The sequence below is a fragment of the Parasteatoda tepidariorum genome, chromosome 7 (assembly GCF_043381705.1).
Source record: "Parasteatoda tepidariorum isolate YZ-2023 chromosome 7, CAS_Ptep_4.0, whole genome shotgun sequence".
NCBI lineage: Eukaryota > Metazoa > Arthropoda > Arachnida > Araneae > Theridiidae > Parasteatoda > Parasteatoda tepidariorum.
In genome coordinates, this window is record NC_092210.1 from 89,849,782 (window position 1) to 89,870,793 (window position 21,012).

The window sequence follows — 21,012 nt, forward strand, 5'->3', positions numbered from 1 at the left end:
TTAAATTAATCTAAGAAGTTGGCTCACACTGGAGCAAAATTTTTTGATGTGAATATTGAAACACAGAATAATGATATAATTTGCAAAGGAATTTTTTTGTTTTGTCCCATAGAATTGATTCATAAGTAAGGAATTTAACTGTATATATAGTTGTGCATTAAAACAGATCTAAAAAAACTCAAAATTATTTAGGCGCATAAAAACCATTGAATAACATTTTTGAAAAGTCAAACATTTTAAGAAGGAAACAATTTTCTTATTTTATAAATATATTTGCGTGACTTCGATAAAATATAGTTTGTAAAGAGGAACACTAAGTGAAAAAGAAAAACAATATATATAACAAAGGTAAAAAAAACTACTTGATAGGAACTATTCATAAAAAAACAATCTAGCAAGTTTTTTAAGTCAAGCATCATATAAGTGAACTACTACTTCAATATCCTTAACAGTATCTGTAAAATGTATAATAATGTGCATTAAAAATAAATAATTTGACCTCAATGTCCATCACATTCTTTGGAAAGTTTTCTATTTACAAGCATTTGCGAGAAATGAGAATCAAACAAAATAAAACATCACTTAATTATTAAAATAGCATTAAAATGTTTATATATGATTGATTCATCCCCTGTGGCAGACATTTTTCAGGTTTTCTGCAATATGCATCTCTTACTAGTATTTTTCTGCAAGACATTTTTAAAAATAACAAACATACATGTTACTAACCTAAAGTAACAGAAGCGTCAACTTCAAAGCAAAAAATAAATAACTTTTCGGTTAAAATAAAATTGTTTTTTATTTGAATATGTAATTTTTTTAATTCCAATATTATGGTCGATATTCTCGCACTTTGTAGGGGAAAAAAACATTAATTATTTCTTTATTCGCATTTTGTAAATCCCCATCACATAAAAATAAGTAATAAAAAAATCTTGAAATCCAAAGCAGTAAATATTGAAAAAAAGATCGACGACTAAATCGAGGGAGTCTGACTCTTTCGAAAAGGGGTTATTAAATGTGTGTTCTCATTTCGAGATTCAATTTTTGCAATAAACAATATCATATTAAAAATATAGCATTTTTAAAACTATGTGGAAATCAATAGTCATAACTACATAAAAAAATTGAACAAAAATTTCTGCAGAAAAGAAAACCAAAAATTTTTACTTCCCAAAGGAAACTTTTTTCTGCAAGAACTCTATTGCGTTCTGCGATAATGTCGCCACGATTCTGCCATGGGGGATTTGTCAATAAAACTTAATTGTCAAATTTATGATTCTTAGTAAAGTTAACAAAAATATCAATTCTTTTTTTTTAGTTTCAAGATGAATCCTGGAATGTATTGATTTATGGTGGAAATAATTAAATGCTTTGGAAAATGAACACAAAAACGAGATCAGCAAAATAGATAAATAATTTTGAATTTAAACACATTTTGGTTATTTTAAACATACACTTCAACTTGCGTGTGCCAAAAATAGTTTTATATTATACATTTTTTACTTCAATGATAACGATTCACTTTTCTTTGCAGCCCTTGAATATTTTCTTTCAATTCCTTTTATGAAAATGATTCTATGCAATGATTATGAACACACTTTATTAAAGCATTTTTGAATATAAATGCAATATGATTTTTTTAATCATAATATCGTAAAATCAATCAATTTTCTAAAAACAGCAAAATGCATTTATCTTATTAATACCATCTTTTGAAAAAGTAAAAGCCCCAGCCCAAAATTAAAATTCAGGTTTCTCTAATGTTTTGATTACTTTAGTAATTTGGCTAAAATTGTTTTGGATTAATATGTCATAAAAAGTAAGAGTAAAACATAAGAATATGCAAATATAAGTTATTTTTGGCACTCCTATACAGAATTACAATAGAGTGCCAGAATTGAGGTCAGATTCAGCAAACAAAAAAACAGCTGAAGCGGACAACTTTAAAAAATGGGGTTGCCACTCAAATCTGGAAGGAAAGAAATTCCTAAACATATTATACACAATATACTAAGAGGAAACAACTATTACTGTGCTCTTGAGTCAGCTATATTGAACTAACTATACTAATTTTAATTAAGGGAATAGCAGAACATATTTAAAACAAATAAAGCAATAATAAATGAACTAGTTTAATATAGCTGAAATATCCTATAAATTGCATTTTGAGTGGTCACCATTTTTTTTCAAAGACGAAAATACGAAACAAAATTCCCTGTATTTTACCAGTTTCTAGAGAAAAACTCAAAATTCCTTGCATTTTCTCTGTAATTTTAGGTGCTTTTTAAATTCCCCGTTCTCTCTGTTGAGTGGCAACCGTGTTGAATGTAGCTCATGCTTAGTTAAAATGTCAAGTGTAGATTCGATAAAAATAAAATACGTATAGCAATAATTTAGTGTACAGGGTTGCCACTCAAATCTGGAAATAAAATTCCCTGCGCTTTCCCTGTACATATTATACACAATATATTGAGAGGAAACACAATTACTGCACTCTTGTGTGACCAATATTGAGCTAAGTATACTAGTTTTAATTGCTGGAAAAACTTAGAGAAAATGAGAAACAGCTGAACAGACTGAAATATCACCCTTAAATATTCCATAGATTTTGCATTGAGTGGTTGAAAATAAGAAACAAAATTCCCTGTATTTTGCCATTTTCTAAATTCCCTGCTTTTTCCCTGTGGAGGCGTAACCTTGTTGAATGTAGCTCCTGTTTAATTAAAATATCAAGTGTAGATTCAATAAAAATAAAATCAGTGGAGAAATAATTTAGTTGATTAGGTTAATTGGACAATTCACTCAATCTCGGCACTCTTTTGTACATAAAATATTTCTTAAATGGGGAGTTAAGGAACTTATCTAATAAGGAGGGAATTATTCTAATTTCTAATCTTCATCCTCTTCATCCAGTCAAGTAAATGCAATATTTCAAGAGTGTTTGGATCACTTGTCTAAAGAAGAAAAAAAATCTATTATACACTGCAAATAAATACAACATCAGTAAAAAAAGATTTGGTGTGAGTAAAATTAATCATTTATAATAAAATAGAAACCTGTTTATTGTTTTAGAGGCCAACTTAGAAACACAGGGGTCTGTCCAGGTTTTTATAAGAGGTACCTATTTTGCGAAAATTAAGACATAATTTGTGAAAATTAAAAATTACATTAAAATATCAACATAAAAATATGGTAAAGTAAGAAAATATTTTCTACTTTACCATCACCGTACGTCACTATAAATAAAAATAATTTATGACTGGTAAATTTCTAAATTCATAAAAATTATTGTCCATAGTTAAATTTCAACTTGAATTAAATAAAAAACATGCATTTAACAGTACTAGTACTAAAAGTTATTATAATTAGAACATTTTCAACTGGGTCATACAGAAAAAAGTTTCACACAGAAAAAAATGGTTCATAAAAAACAAAGATCCGTTACAAAATATTTACATAGTGGTGTTTAAGATAATGTTCAAATTTTGACATCCTGTAAAGTTCATATAGAACCTCGTCGTTTAATTTAAAAAAACTCAGCAGGTAAAAAAAAAGCGGTTACTAAACGCGTAAACAAACAGTTAGGCTTACCACATTGTACTATCTGACCAAACAAGTGCTACCTTTTCCTAAAAGACAGCTGGCCGAAAAACTCTTTTCCGCAAATTACAAAGAGAACGGGGTTTGCATGAAAACGTGGTTTCTGCTTAAGTTGAATTTGTGAAGGTACTGCTAAAGGGTAGTTAATTTACCCTGGACAGACTCCTGAAACGGAATAAGGCATACTTTATTTTACCCCCTATATAATCAGGGATCTGTCCAGGGCATACTTTCTATCATTTAGCGGTACCTTCACAAATTGAACTTTAGGAGAAAACGGTAGTATCACAAAATACTTTAAAAAAAGCAAGTTCTCGCGCAAATCCCATTCTCGTTACAATCCATGGAAAAGAGGAGCTTTTCTGCCAGCTGTCTTTTATGAAAAGGTAGCACATGTTTGGTCAGATAGTGCAATGCCTAACAGGTCACTTACGCCTTATCAAAGCGACCTTTTTTTCTTTTCAAAATGAAACAATGAGGTTCTCCCACCATAAACTGTACAGGAAGTCAAAACTCAAACATTATTCTAAACAATCGAACATTATCCTTAACATTATTGTAAATTTATTCTAACAGAAATTTTTTATGAAACATTTTTTTTCTCTGTGAAACTTCTTTTTGTATGACCTAGTTAAAAATATCTCATAGTGAAAATAACCTTGTACTGTTAAGTGCATGTTTTTATTAAATTCAAGTTGAAATTTAACTATGGACTATGAAAATCATTTCATGGATTTTTAAATTTGGATAAAATTTTTCAACAGCAAAATTATTTTCGAATATATGAGCAAAAATATATAGAAATTTACAAGTCATAAATGATTTTTATTTGTGACAATTTTTAACATATTTCCTTACTTTACCATATTTTTGTGATGAATTTTTAATATAATTTCTAAGTTTTCACAAATTATATCTGAATTTTCACAAAATAGGTACCTCTGAAACAAAACATAGACAGACCCCTGATAATTATATTATTGCAAATCAAACTAGAATACCAATGATAATATTAAAAATAAATAAAATACTAAAATTAAATGATATTACATTCTAACCATCTAATCTCTCACCATAAAACTGCCATAAGTGGAATAAATTATTAAAGCAAATAATTTTAATAATGTGAAATAACAGTAAACATGGATAGGAAAAAAATCCAGTAGATTCTACAAAATATAAATTTCATAATAATTGTTGCAAATATATCAAAATATTTCACAATAGGGAATTTTTTAGGTACTTTTATAGTTATCAAAATAGAAGAACTGCCAATGAAATTATATGACTGCAAGAAACTGTCCGAAAACAACATTAATTTACAATGTAATCACCCCGAATCAAGTGTGCAACAAAAAGTGAACTCTAAAGTGAAACAGGCAAGTAATAATAACATTGCATTAAAAAACAACGAGGAAAGGGCTGAAAAAATTATGAAAATTCGCATGAGCGCCTAAGGTTATAGATTGGAAATAAAACTATAAGTAATCACCATGAAATCAAATAGGTCCAACCACGATTTTCAAATAAAAAATTAACAAATAGTTATTACTGAAATACAAGTAACTTAAACATCATATTATTTAAAATATGGAGATTTAAAATAACCATGGGAAAAAAAATAGAGGAACTTTGTCAATCATTTAACTGATAAAACGATTATAAAACCAAGCTAATTTTAGGTGAATCAATTAGAAATTTTTGCAATTTAAAGTTCATGTGTCATAACACTGTATATAAAACAGCACAATTTGAAAAACCACATAGAAAGGACTGAAAAAATTCTTCACAACTACTGACTTCTAAAGAAATAAAAAAACCATCCAGCAGTTTGAAATTATGTGTCAAGAAGAGATTACTCAAATTAACATGACATAATAACATCTTATTAAAAAAGAATCAAATTTTTGAAAAGAGAAAAAAATATAATATAAAAGTAAAAATTTTATTTACGTTTTTTCTTTTGGAGAAAAAGTAAGAACTTTTAAGCATATTAAACTTTCAAAGAGCTTTTGAAGAGTGCTTAATTTCCATGATGCACAATTATGCTCTAATTAAGCAGATTTAAGGTACCGTCATTCGGGTCTACTTTGTGCAAATTCGAATTTGGCATTTTTCAAGTGCTGCTATTCAGTATTATGTTTATTTCACGTTAAAAATGTGTGGAATTTGAAGATAGAAGTCTCTTCCATTACTACAAACATTTTTTCGAATTTTAAAACAATCTCAAAGTGTGTTTCGTTCATCCAATGCCAACAACTTTTCGAGGACGTCGGATGTCGAAAAGTGTGCGTGGAAACTTTAGCTGTGAAATGCAAAGATGTTGATAAAACAATTGTCGTAAGTGCAAAATTTTTTATTTATATATTAATAAACAATTATATCATGTAAGCGTTAAAGGAATTTGAAAATTAATAACAAATAAACGGAAAATGAAAAAAATGTACTTTGGGGCTACTTTGTGCAAAGTTTCATTCGTTTTTTTTTTCGACAGAAAAATGGTCAGACGTTTCAGAAAAAATACCTGGAACGAAAAACTACCATGATTACGCTCCAGAAAAGCTGCAACAATGCTGCTGCAACAAGCAGTTGCTGGTGGTATGTCGATTGTAGAAGCTTTTCGGAAGTACAAAACCAACAGAAATACTATCTTAATAAAATTCACAAGAAACACGTGAAACGTGCTGGTAAACTATTATTTTTCTACTGCAAAGATTTTTCTAATGAATTAATCAAACGATTTAACACATAAAAATATATTTTATAGGACATCAGGTGATTTTGACAGAAACTGAAGAGCAAGTTCTGTCATGTTCATTCAAGGATGTTATGTTCAAATTTAACAATATTATAAATGTTAATGAATATGTAATAATTATTATTTTTAAAATTTCATCCATTTCAATGTTTAAAAATGTATATGGTTTTCTTTTTTTTAAACTCAAATGTTTTGAAATAAACATTCTTTTTAAGAAAAAAATTCTTCAAAAAAATGGTTTTTTAACGCTGAAAATTATTTTCAAACTAATATCTTTACATATCTTGATGTTTTTGTCTTTAAAAATGTCAACAATTAACTTTTTTAACAATTTTATATCAATATTTTACTAAAAACATGATTATTAAACTGAATTCCTATCGCTGCACAAAGTAGCCCCATTTGGGGGCTACTTTGTGCAAGGTATGTTTTGACTTATTACTCGTAAATATTACATACAAATAATGCCAATATTTATCAAATTCACTCGTCTGAGTCCAGTTATGAATATAATAAAGATAAATTTTACTAAAGTTTGAATTAACATAGTTTTTTTACATGTCAAAGTTCAAAAACTGCGAAATCCTGCACAAAGTAGCCCCGAATGACGGTACGTACTACAGAAAAAGGAAATTTAATTCAATATACGAAATTTTATGTTCTGCAGCTCCACAGCAGATAAGAAAACAAAATTTAAGATAGATGAAGGATAAAATCATTGCTCGGTACAGTGAATGGCTCTCAAGAGGAATTGATTTGAAAGGGGAAATTTCTTCACATATTCAATCCTCTTCTACGCCCAACCTATTTGGGTGAGTCCTTCTTTACTAGAGCAAGAGGATTGTATTATCATGGGTTTAGGGAAATGTAAAGTCTTTCTTTTGATTGAAATGGGGGGGGGGAAATTGTGATATTAAAATTAGTGAGATAAGTGACTAAGCCTTAAAAACAGTAATACAAGTTGCTATTTAAGATAGTGATATTAAGTGAGAAAAGTGACTCACGCATACTCATGCACAGAATTTATATAATTTCTTACATCATGGCTATTACAAATAAAAACAAATGTCATTTTTATTTTTTACAGTTAACAGTTAGTCAGTTTTTAACAGTTATGAATATTTGCTAAAAACTCAGTTATAAAAAATAGATGAAGTAAAAAAAAAAAATTTAAGCAATAACATATTTTTGATCGAATATGAATGATACTACTTGCTTTTTTCAAGTAATCACTCACAACACATAATAAAGTTTTTAAACTTCGATTAAAATAATTTTCACTTTGATGCACAGCATGCAAAGAAAAGAAAACTTTAAATATTGTTGACCTAATGATCAGATTTTCCCATAAAATGACTCAATTTTAAGAGCACAAAAGCATAATAATATATTTTCAAATTTAACAGAGTAAGATATTTTAAGCAATGAAATTAAATTCAAACTTTCTCTAAATAAGCATACAATAATCTAATCTAATAAGCATTGAAACATTTTTTCAGCAATTTGCGGTTTATCTGAACTCGCTTTTCTTTCAACTCGAAATGGTGAAGTTCTGTCAATTGGCGATGGACAATAATTGTAGTTATTTCCTTTAATATTTTGATAGTTATTGTTAAACAATTAATTGCTGGCATCAAGTTTAAGTAAATAGTTTCATAAAATACATATGGATCACTTATGCAATAAATACATATGGATCACTTACTGCATCCTAACCGTCGACCCAATTTCGGGTTTATGGCTACAAATGTTCCACTCCTTGTCATTTTAAACCCAATCCAGAAGACAAGAGGACTGCGGGATCAAGTATTGGGAGAAATTTGCCTTTGTAGAAAGCTTTTTAGATGGAACTGATCTGCATTGGGGAGGAAACCATGAAAACCTCCCATGGTTAGCCTGACGGCAAAGCCCATGATCCGTCTACCACTGAGGCTAGTTTACGTCAGTACTGTGGTCAGTGTAAGTTGGATGGGGAATTCGTATCGGCCAGTCATTGATTTGAACCGGGTTCACCTCATTGGAAGGAGATCACTCCGTCCAATGGTTATTGCCACATTACTTCCAAATTAGCTTTGCTTCACAGGAATACTACTCCATCTGTCAAGTCAATAATGTATGACTGTGTATAAATAGTCTATTTCATGGAATGCCGTCCATGAAACTGTTAAGAGTGTGGGGCAGACACTGGATACTAATGACTTTTATTACTTCCTCCTGCTTGCTGAACTTGTTACTACTGTTCTGTCTTGGACAGCTGTTGAAGTAAAATAACTGACCATAGTATGTATCAAGGTGCATAGTCAGATTTTTCAACAAAAAATAAGCACCTTTTAAACACTCAAAAAATATTTTTAATCACTTTCCAAAAAAAAAAATTTATAATTCATACTTAGGATCTGTGCAGTAATAAAAATTATTATTTTTTTTTAATTGTTTAAAGTTCTTAATTTATTAATGTAAAATCAATAAAATTCAGAAACACTTTCAAAAACTTTACATAATGATGATAAATTTAACTAGTTTCTGATGAATATTGCAGAGAAAATAGTGAAAGTCCTGCATTTTTTTTATAATTTAAAACAAAAATCGCCACGGCAAAGAAAAAAAATAATCTCCTTTTATAAAATAGAAAATTAAGCACTTTTTACAAACCCTGAATAAAAATAGCACCTTTAAGTAAAGTGACCACACGTCCCGATTTTGGCGGGACAGTCCCTCCAGCTTTCTAGTGGACTGTCCCGCCGATTTTTAAAAATGTTCCGCTTTTTAGAAAATATCGGCATTTCTTATTTTAAATGTACTGAAAAATATATTACCTATTATTTATTAAGTATTATGGTGAATATAAAGAAATAAAAAAATACATTAAAAAAAGCACGTAAAATGCATGCAGAGTAAACTAAATTAGGCAATGTACCGAGTTAGATTTACTCGGTGGTGTTCGATCATTGTCGTTACGTCTCGGCTTAATTCAGATAAGTGCAGACAGTGCAGTTTGTTGTTTTCAATTTGACGCTCGGTTTGACTCATTATTTGATTGACGAAGATAGTGGTAATGCAATAGTCGCCACAACGTAACGGTCAAAAATACAAAATTTAATCATCTTTTTTAGCCTTTGTAGTAAATTTTTTATTCATTTCTAGTATTTACCCACAGAATAAAATATGAGTAAAAAAAGAGAATGCAAATTTAATGAAGAGCTAAGCAGTGAATTTAAATTTATTTAAAAAACCAAAATAGACTATATGGTACGGTGTGATAAATGCAATTCTGATTTTTTGGTCTCACATGGTGGAAAAAACGATATTGCTAAACATCTAGCGACAAAGAGGCACAAAAGATTTTTGAATAATGCCACTTCTTCGTCTGAAATGGAACAGTTTTTTCGCACTGCTAGCTTTGGCAACATGGAAAAACACCTAGCATTAGCGGAAGGGCAATTTGCTTTCCACAAAATAAACCTTGATCTCGAAATCAAAGTTTCAGATCAATGAATTATACGTCGCAAATTATCAAAACATTATACGACAAAAAATATGCATGTGCAAGGACAAAAACCTAAGCAATTATTTGTAATATTTTTTCACCATATTCATTTTCACAATTGCAGAAAGAATTAGAAAAATGCACATTTATATCCATGAATTCTGATGCTTCCAACCACAAAGATTTAAAATTATTTCCCACAATTGTTAGATTTTTTGATCCAGAAACAGGAATTAAATATAGAATATTAGATTTTGTTTCATTGCCGAGTTAAACTTCAAATAATTTTTGATTCAGTAAGTACAATTTCAAAAAAGAATAATTTGAACCTATGAAATGTTACAGATGAAAAAATTAAATGTTGGTTATCTGCAAATGTGGAAACAGACAAAAAATGGAGCGAGTTATTCCTTCATTTTAAACAGAATAATATTCCTTATCAAAATATTTTGAAAATTGTAGAATTCGCTCTCTCCCTTCCAGGAACAAATGTAGCAAGTGAATGTGTTTTTTCTAGTATCAATAAAATATGGACAGCTGAAAAAACGCAGTTGAACATTAAAAATCTATTTTAAGTGTAAAATATAATTTGACCAATTCATGTGAAATATTTCACGACATTTTAATAAATGATCCGAATCTATTGCTAAGTATTCACTCAGATCAAAAATATGACCAAGAAAGAAAATCATAATGTTCAAAATATTATTTTTTACAAATATTTTTATAGTTACCAATAATTAATAATAAATACATTTTTGTACAAGTATATGAATGTATACAATAAAATATATATAACTAAATTGTAATTCTTATTTCATCCCATTTGTCCCGCTTTGTCTCAATGAAAATGTGGTCACTTTACCGTTAAGGGATTTTAAGAAATGTAAATAAAAAATAGGCACTTTTAAGCACTTCTTAAAAAGTGCTATGCACCCTGTAATGGATAGACAACACAGAGAGTCGGGTGCATTTACAAAATAGTAATGGAAGAGAAACAGAATTTGTTGCATAGTATAGAGTCTTCTTAATCTTCTTATTTAGTTTTGTACACTGTAGAAGCACCCCACTTAAGCATCCATCAGCAGGGGTCTGTCCAGATATTTTGTGAAAGGTCCGTTTTTGTAAAATTGCAAAAAAATTATTCATAATTTGTGAATATAAAATAAACGTTAAGTCACATTCTTTCAACCAGCATCCTGCTTTTGTGAATTTGCGCAAATAGGGTCCTGTTATTGCAAAAAACTTTGTCGAGGAGTTTTTAACTTGTAAATAGATACAAGATTATGCTCAACACTGTAAAATTATAATTAAAAAAAATTAAATTTTAAAAAATAAACAGCAATTGCTGCTACTAAATTAGAGATGCAAGATACAAATATTTGGTATTTAGCCTATACTGCTGAACGCAGAATATTCATTTCGGACGAATAATGGAAGAATCGTCTGCCGAAGACAAAACTTAGTTCGTTTACATGTCTTTCTTTCCCCCCACTCCCCTGGGAAGAATTTATTCGATTAACAAAACAATAATGAAGATAAACAAATTTGCAAAGGGTCCGATTAAAAGATTATTATTTTGTGAAGGGTCCGTTTTTAAGTTAAAATATTTTGTGAAGGGTCCGTTTTTATGAAAAAACATTTTGTGAAGGGTCTGTTAACTGACCCAAATTTCTTCTAAACAGACCCCTGATCAGTATCAAGTAAACAAGGTCTATGGACTTACCATTGTGTCAAATGTGACATCAGAATTATCTTCGAGTTCTGGCACGAGTTTGAAATCTAAACGCACTGCTTCCTCGTGGGGCGTGTTCTCTACTGTGATGATCTCCGCCTTCGACTTGTATCCATTCTTCGCAGCAGTGATACGGTATTTACCAGGAGTGAGAAGTCTCCAATACTCACCACCGTCCACTGAAACAACACAACACACATTAGAAAACAAAAAAGATCGGAATGATATTCCAGAGGTTTTGCTAAACTTTGGATACTATGGGCCCTAGAACATTTTGAGTCCTTTTAACAAAAAGAAAAAGTCCTTTTAACTAAAAAAAAAACTAGGAGCATCCCCCCACTGCTCGCTAATCCCCATAATTGATTATCATTCATTACAGTTTAAACTAAAAACCAGTGGGTCATGGCCTACTGTGCCCATCTCAGTTTTCTTGACGTTGGACTTCGGGGTGCATGAAGAGAATTTCCGGTTAGGTGGTCAGACGAAAGCTGCACCCCCCAGTGTTTTTTGGTATTCATTTATCGACCCACTAAAAGACGCTGAGTCAACCTTACCCGGCACGAGGACATACTTGCCAACTTAAAAAAACTGGCGTCAGTAAAACTTTTTTTCATGAAAAATTTAACGAAGACTATTCGAATTATTTAATAAGTAACAATACACCACAAATGAATAATAAATATATTAATTATAGAATCTATCACATGATTGAATGTTGAAGTGAGAAGCAAATTTTCATTAAATTTTTAAATTGCATTTGTCAGAAAATGTACAGAAATATCTAATCAACCATTCATTTATCATCTCATCATTTCAAATTCGATTACAATTATTTCAAATTCTATTATCAATTCTATTACAATGATGCTACTTTTTTAAAAAAATGCTATATGCAAAATAAAATAGTTCTTTAAGGGTTTTCTTCTAAATCAACAGCAAAAGAGGATGCTGAATTTAAAGAAGCTGAAGTAGTCTTCTTTGCTTTAATTAAAAAAAAATTTTCAAACACTTGTTCGTGACAGATTTTAGAAAATTTGGTTTTTAATATAAGCAGGCTTTCTAAAGTTTTATTAGACATAATTGTTTGCGATTCAGTACAGTTCTTTCTAACCAAACTAAAAATTCTCTCACATTCTGAATTTGAATGAGCAGGGATGAGATTGGCCAAAAGGCAAAAAAGCTGAATTTCCACGCGAGTAATTCTTACGTGGTTTATAGCAAAAATATCAGTAACATATTCTCATCCAGTTTCGCTGATGTTGTGATGCATATATATAGCAATAATCGACAATAGAAAAGCTGCCACATTTATAGTATAACTAATTCAAGAAAAAAAACTTACTTTTCACAAGAATTGCAATACAGTTTGAACTCCTTAATGTTAATTTTACTTTCCGTGTACTTCGTCATATTTCAAAACCTTTTTGAGCAATCGAAAATTTTTTTCACACTGTTATAAAATTTGTTTATCCAAAGCAAATGCAAAAAATAAGTTTTTGCCAATATTTATTATGCTTGGGAGTTAACCTCAAATATGCTAATTAAAGCAGACGCCATTTTAAGTTATGAAATTGTACACAAAAATGTATTTTTGGACGAATGATTATGAGCCCTCAAAATATAGCCACAATAAGGTCTCTTTAGTTAGGTCAGGAAAGCAAAATTTAAATATCGATTTCACGGGAACTAATTGACCGCAAACATCTACATGTACAGTGCGTAAAAAAATAAATGGACCACAATGAATATCTTTTGATCTAGTGATCGGACCTCCACGTTCTAGGACTCAATCTCAATGGTTCAAGGAGGTGAGTTTAAATATGCTAATTAAATAGTGCAGACAATATTTTAGGTTACGAAGTCAGACACAATAAGTTTTCTTAGAATAACAATACCCTTTTTTCAACGGACTCAGATTGTTAATCCCCAAAATTTATAGGGGGTAGCCGCAATCAGGGAAACATGATCTCCATAGTTTAGACAGGAGAGCGATCCAAAGTTTGAACATTTTAATGTAAATTTAATTTTTTGCGTATTTTAACATATCTCGGGAAATTTCTAAGGAAGTTTTAAAAAAAATTTCACACAATTATAAAATTTGTTTATCTAAAGATAATTCCATGCAAAACATAAATTTCAGTAAATATTTATTTATTAAATAATTGTCAAAAAATTTTGAATTATAAGGTACAAAATTTTTTACATGGCAATATACAAAATTTGATAGTAGTTGGTTGAATAGTTCCTGAGAAATATAATTTAAAAAATTTGGTTTATTTAAGGAAAGGTATGTTTATTCAGTGAAAGTACATTTTGTGTCTGATTTTGTAACTTAAAATACTGTCTACACTTTTAATTAGCATGTTTGAGGTCCCACTCTCGAACCATTAAGATTGAGTTCTAGAAGGTGAAGATACGATCATTGAATCAAAAGGTTATTCAGGGTGATTTATTTATTGTTTTGGTGCACGGTACATAACTCACAAATTGACACAGTGAAAATACAAGAAAAAAAATTAAATTTGGTATAACTTCAACTCATTATGAAATTGAGAAAGTTATGAAGCAAGAGACAGATAAATATAAAACTCTGAAATGAATGAGAAAAATAGCAAAAAGGGATTTTGGGAATACAAAACAAGACCACAAACTTTTCAAGCAAAGAGGATTAAGTGATGAAATAATGAGTAATTTAAAGGTATAGTCATAGATGTTACAGTAACTCTTGATTCTATCTCAAGTGATTCTTCTTGATCGACTCATTTCATTTTCTAAAGAAGTTGAGAGAAATTCAGGAATATGGTGCCGCAGATCATTTTAAGAGTTACTTGGGTTTGCACTTTCAAAAAAAAAAACTATTAATGAAAGAAACCTTTTACAAAATATTTTACCATTTCATTTTAAAAATTATATTGATGTTTTCAAACTTCTTCGCTGCTTAAAATGCAAAGTGAATCAAAGCTCTAATGCAGTATTCACAGATACTACAAAAAACTTATGTTACTAATAATATTTTCTTGCTATTCTTACGTTTTATTTTCCCAACAGCAGTAACAAAATTACTAATATGGCGTTAATCTTTCATTTTTGAATTAGCAGCGGTGATTGTGAGCTCAATTCAAATATCCTGAAAATTTCTTGAGTAAAATCATTAATGACGCATTTCAAATAATTGATGTCCTTAGAAATTTTAATCATTGATATTTTCAAAACATGAAATTCTAAATAAATTACAGACAGCATAATTTAAATGAATAATTATGCATAAGTTTTCTTTTATCTCTAATCACATTTATTATTCTACTAAAAAAAATATTTACAAACAAAAAATATGCCAAGTATAAATTATAGTTCTAATATTTCTAAATATAAGATACAAGAATTTTTATACATAAATGTAATTGATGATTTCTTGAAACTTCTGGACCATGGATTTCCGGATCGCAATTAGTAAAAAATCGGTAGTTTTTCCGGAGCACAATCGTCCCTGAATCAGTAATCGATTGTTCAAGATTTTTTAAAAGCGAATAAGAACAAGGACTAACTACTAATTAGGATATAAAAATATGAAAGTTAAAAAGAAAGCAACTTACCAGAAGTAATATCGTGATCAATTTTACGATTACCAGTTACATTGAACACTTTAATTGTAACACCACTTAAAGGCAAGCCAGACTCAGCATCTTCAATTATTCCTTTAACACCAATATGGCTCTAAAAATAAATTTATGTTTTATTACTTAGGAATTAAAAATATTTTAATCTTGTTCTACACTAATTACCGGAAAACAATAGAGGCAATCACACTCCCGGACACAGAATAGCATCAACACGGCGTTAAAAAATTTTTTTAATTTTCTTTCATACAGTTATTTACAACAAAGTAAAATTTGAATCATGCATTAAGATAATCACAGTTGGACGCACTCAATTTACGCTGATGGTATTGTAAATCAATACAATGTTCCGATTGTATTTTGGGCAGTTGTTGATATTGATTTTCATGCGGTTTTTAAATATCCCAATATATTTCAAACAATATGGAAAATTCAAATCGTGCATTTGAGTATTTACTTCTTAAGGCAATAATACTATGAAATTTTTGGTAGTTATTGCTATTGATTTTTCCATAGTTTTTAAATCTGATATTTTTACATGATAATATTTATTACTTATTACAACAACCTTATCTCGAAATAAAACACGCATTTGGGGAGTCCAATTCGCATGATTTCGTTGTTCTTTTTTTTGGAAATTACTACTATGGATTTCATGATTTTTAATTATTTTTTTTCAAAATTATTTTAAATTAAAATCCTCTACAAAAAAATTAAAATTATTTATTTACAAATTTTAAAATTATGGGGATCACACTATGGGTTTTCGACCAATGCATTAACCTAATAAAACCCAGAGGAGTTTTTGTCTAAAGAACCTGTTTGACACGTTCAGATCAGAGTTTTTGGGTTTATCAATCATTATCAAAATCAGTACTTTCTTTTTAGATCAATTTATTTCGTATTCAACTTTCAATATACACTGAGGTGATAAAAGTCATGGGATAGCAATATGAAAATATACACATGACAGAAATTTTGAGCACAAAATGTATAAATGGGTTACAGGGCTACCCACACACATGCTCATAAAACAGTTTTTTTTTTTAAAAATCCATCTAAAAAAATGAGTTGGTTTTCCAACCTTTTTTTCCATCTGCTATTACTAATTATTGTTAAACCTAAACACATTTTTAAACATTTTTGCAAATTATTTTATCATTTATAGAATCATGATTACATGCTTTAGCATGTACTTGAGCAAAAAATTTTTTTTAACACATTTTAGAAATTTTCATCTTATGGAAACATTATACTTTATATAATAAAAAATATCTAAACATAGCTGAAATGGAACACTTTTGGTATTTTACAAAAATATTTTACCCTTTGATGATATAACATAATATTAATTTTATAAGAAAATTCTGTAATTTACATTAAGCAATGTAAATCAGCAATTATCAGCAAAGTAAAAATCAAATTAAAGCCAAATTTAGTTAAAAGTTTTTTAATAGTCTCTTGCTTTGCTTGCTTGTTAAATGTCTGTAAACTTTTACAAGCTTTTAGTTTTTTTTTAACAAACTGTTTTGCTGTTTGGACCGAACAAATCCATTGCTTGGTTGATTTAAGTTCTGGTTCTGCGTTACTTTTTGAATTAAAAGTTAAGTAATAATTAAAAGCCATCTTATTTTTCGTATGCTGATAATGGTCAAATTTTAATTATAATAAATGAAAAAAGAGCTGCTGGGTTGGAAAGAATATTGGGTGTTTTTTTTGACAGGATTACTTTTTGAATTAAAAGTTAAGTAGTAATTAAAAGACATCTTATTTTTTGCATGCTGATAATGGTCCAATTTTAATTATAATAAATGAAAAAAGAGCTGCTGAGTTGGAAAGGATAATGGGTGTTTTTCTGACAGGATTACTTTTTGAATTAAAAGTTAAGTAATAATTAAAAGACATCTTATTTTTTGTATGCTGATAATGGTCCAATTTTAATTATAATAAATGAAAAAAGAGCTGCTGGGTTGGAAAGAATAATGGGTGTTTTTCTGACAGGGTTGTCATTTAGTTATCATCAAACTATATTTTAAAATATCTATAAAACAGAGTTTAAATTAAATTAATTAATTGAAAATGAGGAAAATTTTTTGCTATATCTCATCTCATAAAAAATGAAATAAAGCTGCATAACAACTTAATTCGTTTGTTTGATTAAGCGTTTTAAAACTAAATTTATGTTTAACTGATCTTCTAATATTAATACTGTATGCTGTTATAGACTTAGTAATAAAATTATATACTATGTAGTAAAATCAGGGTTTGAAAAACCCGGGTATTTAAAAAAAACAACAACCCGTCTGGGTTTTATTGAAAAAACCCAAGGGAAATTGGGTTTTTTCATTTATTGCTCATAAACTTTAAGTTTTACAGTGAAAAATATTATTTATTAAAAAGTGTTGTATAAGCTTAAAAATGGAAATAAATCCAAAAAGTTACTTTAATTTTGTTACATGTATTTTATATTAAGTTTAAATAATGCATTATTATTAATACTTATTTGAATCTTCCTTATTATTGAGTACATAACATTTTACAATTTTTAACTCAAGCATTATAAAATATAAATGCAGTAATATAAAAGTAACAAGTTTATTAATCTTTATGTTTTCACACACATTTATTAACTATATTTATTAAACTTATATATATTACCTATTATAAAATTATAATAAGTAAATATTTATAATCAGTAAAAATTAAAATTTCATCTTACTTTTGACTTTAATAAGAAACTGGAATAAATATTTAATGGTATTCCATGTTTTTTTAGTAAGATTAAAAGAAAGTGAAATTACACGTAATTATAAAGAGTATCAGTTACTTGTCCCATCTTTTTCAAATAATTAACCCTAGGAAAATGATTTCATTTTTAGATGAATAATTTTAAAAAGTTCTCTTGCTTATAAAAAGTTTTAGCTTATTTTTTTTAAAACCAGAAAATATAACTGTTTAAATGTGTTAATGTATCACTTAGTAAAAAAATTGTTTCTTTTCAATTTTTTTTAAACATATGAATTAATAATATTAATATATAAAGCATGTAACTATATTTGAAAAATTAATCTTTTCAGATTATATTATTTAAATTTCTATTTGATTTAATTTCATTAAAATATTACTTTTTGAAAAAACCCACTTAAAATTTTCAATAGTACTATAAAATTATAGATTCGAGTTTCTATTACTTTACAAATTTTAAAAACTTAATCATATAAATCATGCAACTCTATAGAAGGTAAGGTTGAAAGACAAGGAATTTAGTTTGAATGAAATATAAAGAAGATATTTAAAAAAAAGTATTTTAATAAAATATATTAAAGCAAAGCGTTCTATTTATGTATCAAATCTGTTGCCACCCTTTTTATATAAAAGTTAAACTTTTCTCCGGAGTGATAAAATTAAACTTATGCGAACTTTACATCTATCTGAAAAGTTTATGCTGCACACTAAATTATATAAAATTAAATGTGCATCAATAAGTTTTAATAAGGCATTATTATTATTATTTTTAAAAAAACCCACTTATCAGTCCAAGTGGGTTTTTTCAAGGTGGGCCCACCCAATAAAACCCGTGCGGGTTTTTTCAAAATGGGCTCAGTTGGCGAACCGGCTCGGCTGTAATGGTTAAATTTAATGCTTCTAAAATGCTTCAATGTTAAAAAACAGGTATTTTATTAAGTTACATAATATGAAAAGTTACTCTATTTTGTAGCAGAATTTCAGATTTTAACATAGATATTCCAGAGTATCTAATAGATTTTCACAAATGCTCAGAAAAATAAAATTTGCTGTAACATTTTTTTCTTTTTTTTTTACAAGAGTTTTTCTGGAAAAAACATCAGAATTTTGGGTACCTCACATACATATTTATTTATTTTCCCTGACTTTTTGGGAATTCTGTTCAAATTTCTCAACATTTCCTTGTCTTTGGATAAAATTCTCTTGACTTTTCCCTTTCTTACCTGCCAAATATAATCAATAAGAGCCTCTTTATTGTTTTCCCATTCTTGACTCAGCTTAGAAGTTGGAGGATATTTGTCACAGCCTAGTTCTAGGGTTATCTCAAAGTCATTTGAGCTCAAGTAGTTGAAATCTTGCATCCCTATAAAATGAATAAAGCATGCAATAAATTTTCTTGTTTAATTTGTCTTAATAATCTTGTAACTACATTTACATTGTTGTTATATGCAAGAGTGGGAAAAAAATTAGTTACGCATGCGTAACTCATTCACCTTACTTTCAAATAAAACCTGCATTTTTACACTTACATCACTGCGATGCCACAATAGGCATTACATATCTCCTAGCCTTTAAAATGTCTTAAAACTTATTTTTTCAAATCATTCTTTATCGAATTTTAAGTAAATTAGACCACTTATTTAATTCTTATTACATTTTTAAAAAAGTGATTATTAAATATTGTATCCTTTCATTTCAATACAAATGCAGACTCATTACTTTACTGTTGCGACTAAAATCGAAAAAAAAAATTTAGTTATAACTCTTTATTCCTCACTACAAATATGTTTCAGTTACATGGTTATACTAATTCTCACTGTCTTTTTGGCAATTCGTGATTGCCAAATTATTTCATTATTTTATATTTTTATATTGATTATGGGGTATTGGCTTGATTTTTGGCTATGTTATCTTTTGATAAATAGTCAACCATGGATCTCTTCCCATGCTCCTAACTGCCTGTTGGGAACAATTCAATCACTTTTTAATTTGGCATTTGATTAATGCTGGTCAAGGCAGATTTATCTGGCATGGGCTGTCATTATTAATATTATTTAACTTAGAAAGTCCTATTATGGATAAAATATAATTTTGTATCTCGAGCTCTACAATTACTTAATAAAAGTTTTATTATAATTATGATCCAGTTTTCATCTTCAACTGTTTTCATGATAATCTTCAATTAGTCAATTATACCATGCAACCACACCTAATTTCATCATTATAATCACTAAAACATATTCGGACATAGTATTTTCTAATTTTTGTTGCCTGTTATCCAAAATTGTCCAAGCATCTCCACTTACATAGTCACCAATCTTATTTAGGAAAATAAAACATATTATACACAATGCATGTTATACACTGTACATATTATACACAATACATTAATAGGAAACACACTTTTGCTCTTGTGTGAGCTATATTGTTCTAATTATACTAGTTTTAATTGCTGGAGAAACTTAGAGAAAGGTGAACATGTTTAAAACAAATAATGCTATAGTAAATGAAATAGTTAGGTATAGCTGAAATATTACCCTTAAATATTCCATAGTTTGCACTGAGTGTTTAAAACTCAATTTTTAAACAAGAAATTTTTTAAAACATCTTTAAATCATAAAATTAATTCTAGTAGTTATCTTTAAATTTTTCCAAACATTTTATGTTATTCCATTGAATATTTAAGAAGTTACAGAAAGGCAAAAATTAATTTTTCATAAAAATGTCCATATCTCCATAAATAGTTACTCTAGGGTTACGAAACTTTATGCAGTTATTTAAAACAACAACTAATGTAATCCATACAAGTTACAAGTTTTCTGCTTGATTTTCTGGTATAGGGTGTTCAAAAATACTTTTTTTCTTTTGTAATTTATCGTAGGTCTTCCAAATTTCTGAAATCTTTAAATCTTATTGCTAAGTAAGAAAAGTTGCATAAACTAAACACCTCTTAAGTTACAAAATAATCAATCCCTTAAGTATTTCTTGAGAAATTTTTAAAAAAATTTCAAAAACTGAAATTGTCTCGTCCATTAGTGTATGGTAGTTTGTGTGTATATATATATAT

At 28.5% G+C, this 21,012-nt stretch overlaps 1 protein-coding gene across 1 annotated transcript in view; it reads right to left on the bottom strand.

Moving 5' to 3' along the window:
- Positions 1-1,200: 1,200 nt before the first annotated feature.
- The window catches only part of LOC139425956 (carboxypeptidase E-like), a gene marked incomplete at its 5' end in the record, with an annotated part of 25,920 nt that continues 6,108 nt past the window's right edge, over positions 1,201-21,012 (bottom strand). Inside the window, 4 exon segments of the mRNA XM_071182936.1 lie at positions 1,201-2,957; positions 11,575-11,762; positions 15,177-15,297; positions 19,169-19,308. Coding sequence (XP_071039037.1) covers positions 2,886-2,957; positions 11,575-11,762; positions 15,177-15,297; positions 19,169-19,308 — 521 coding nt within the window.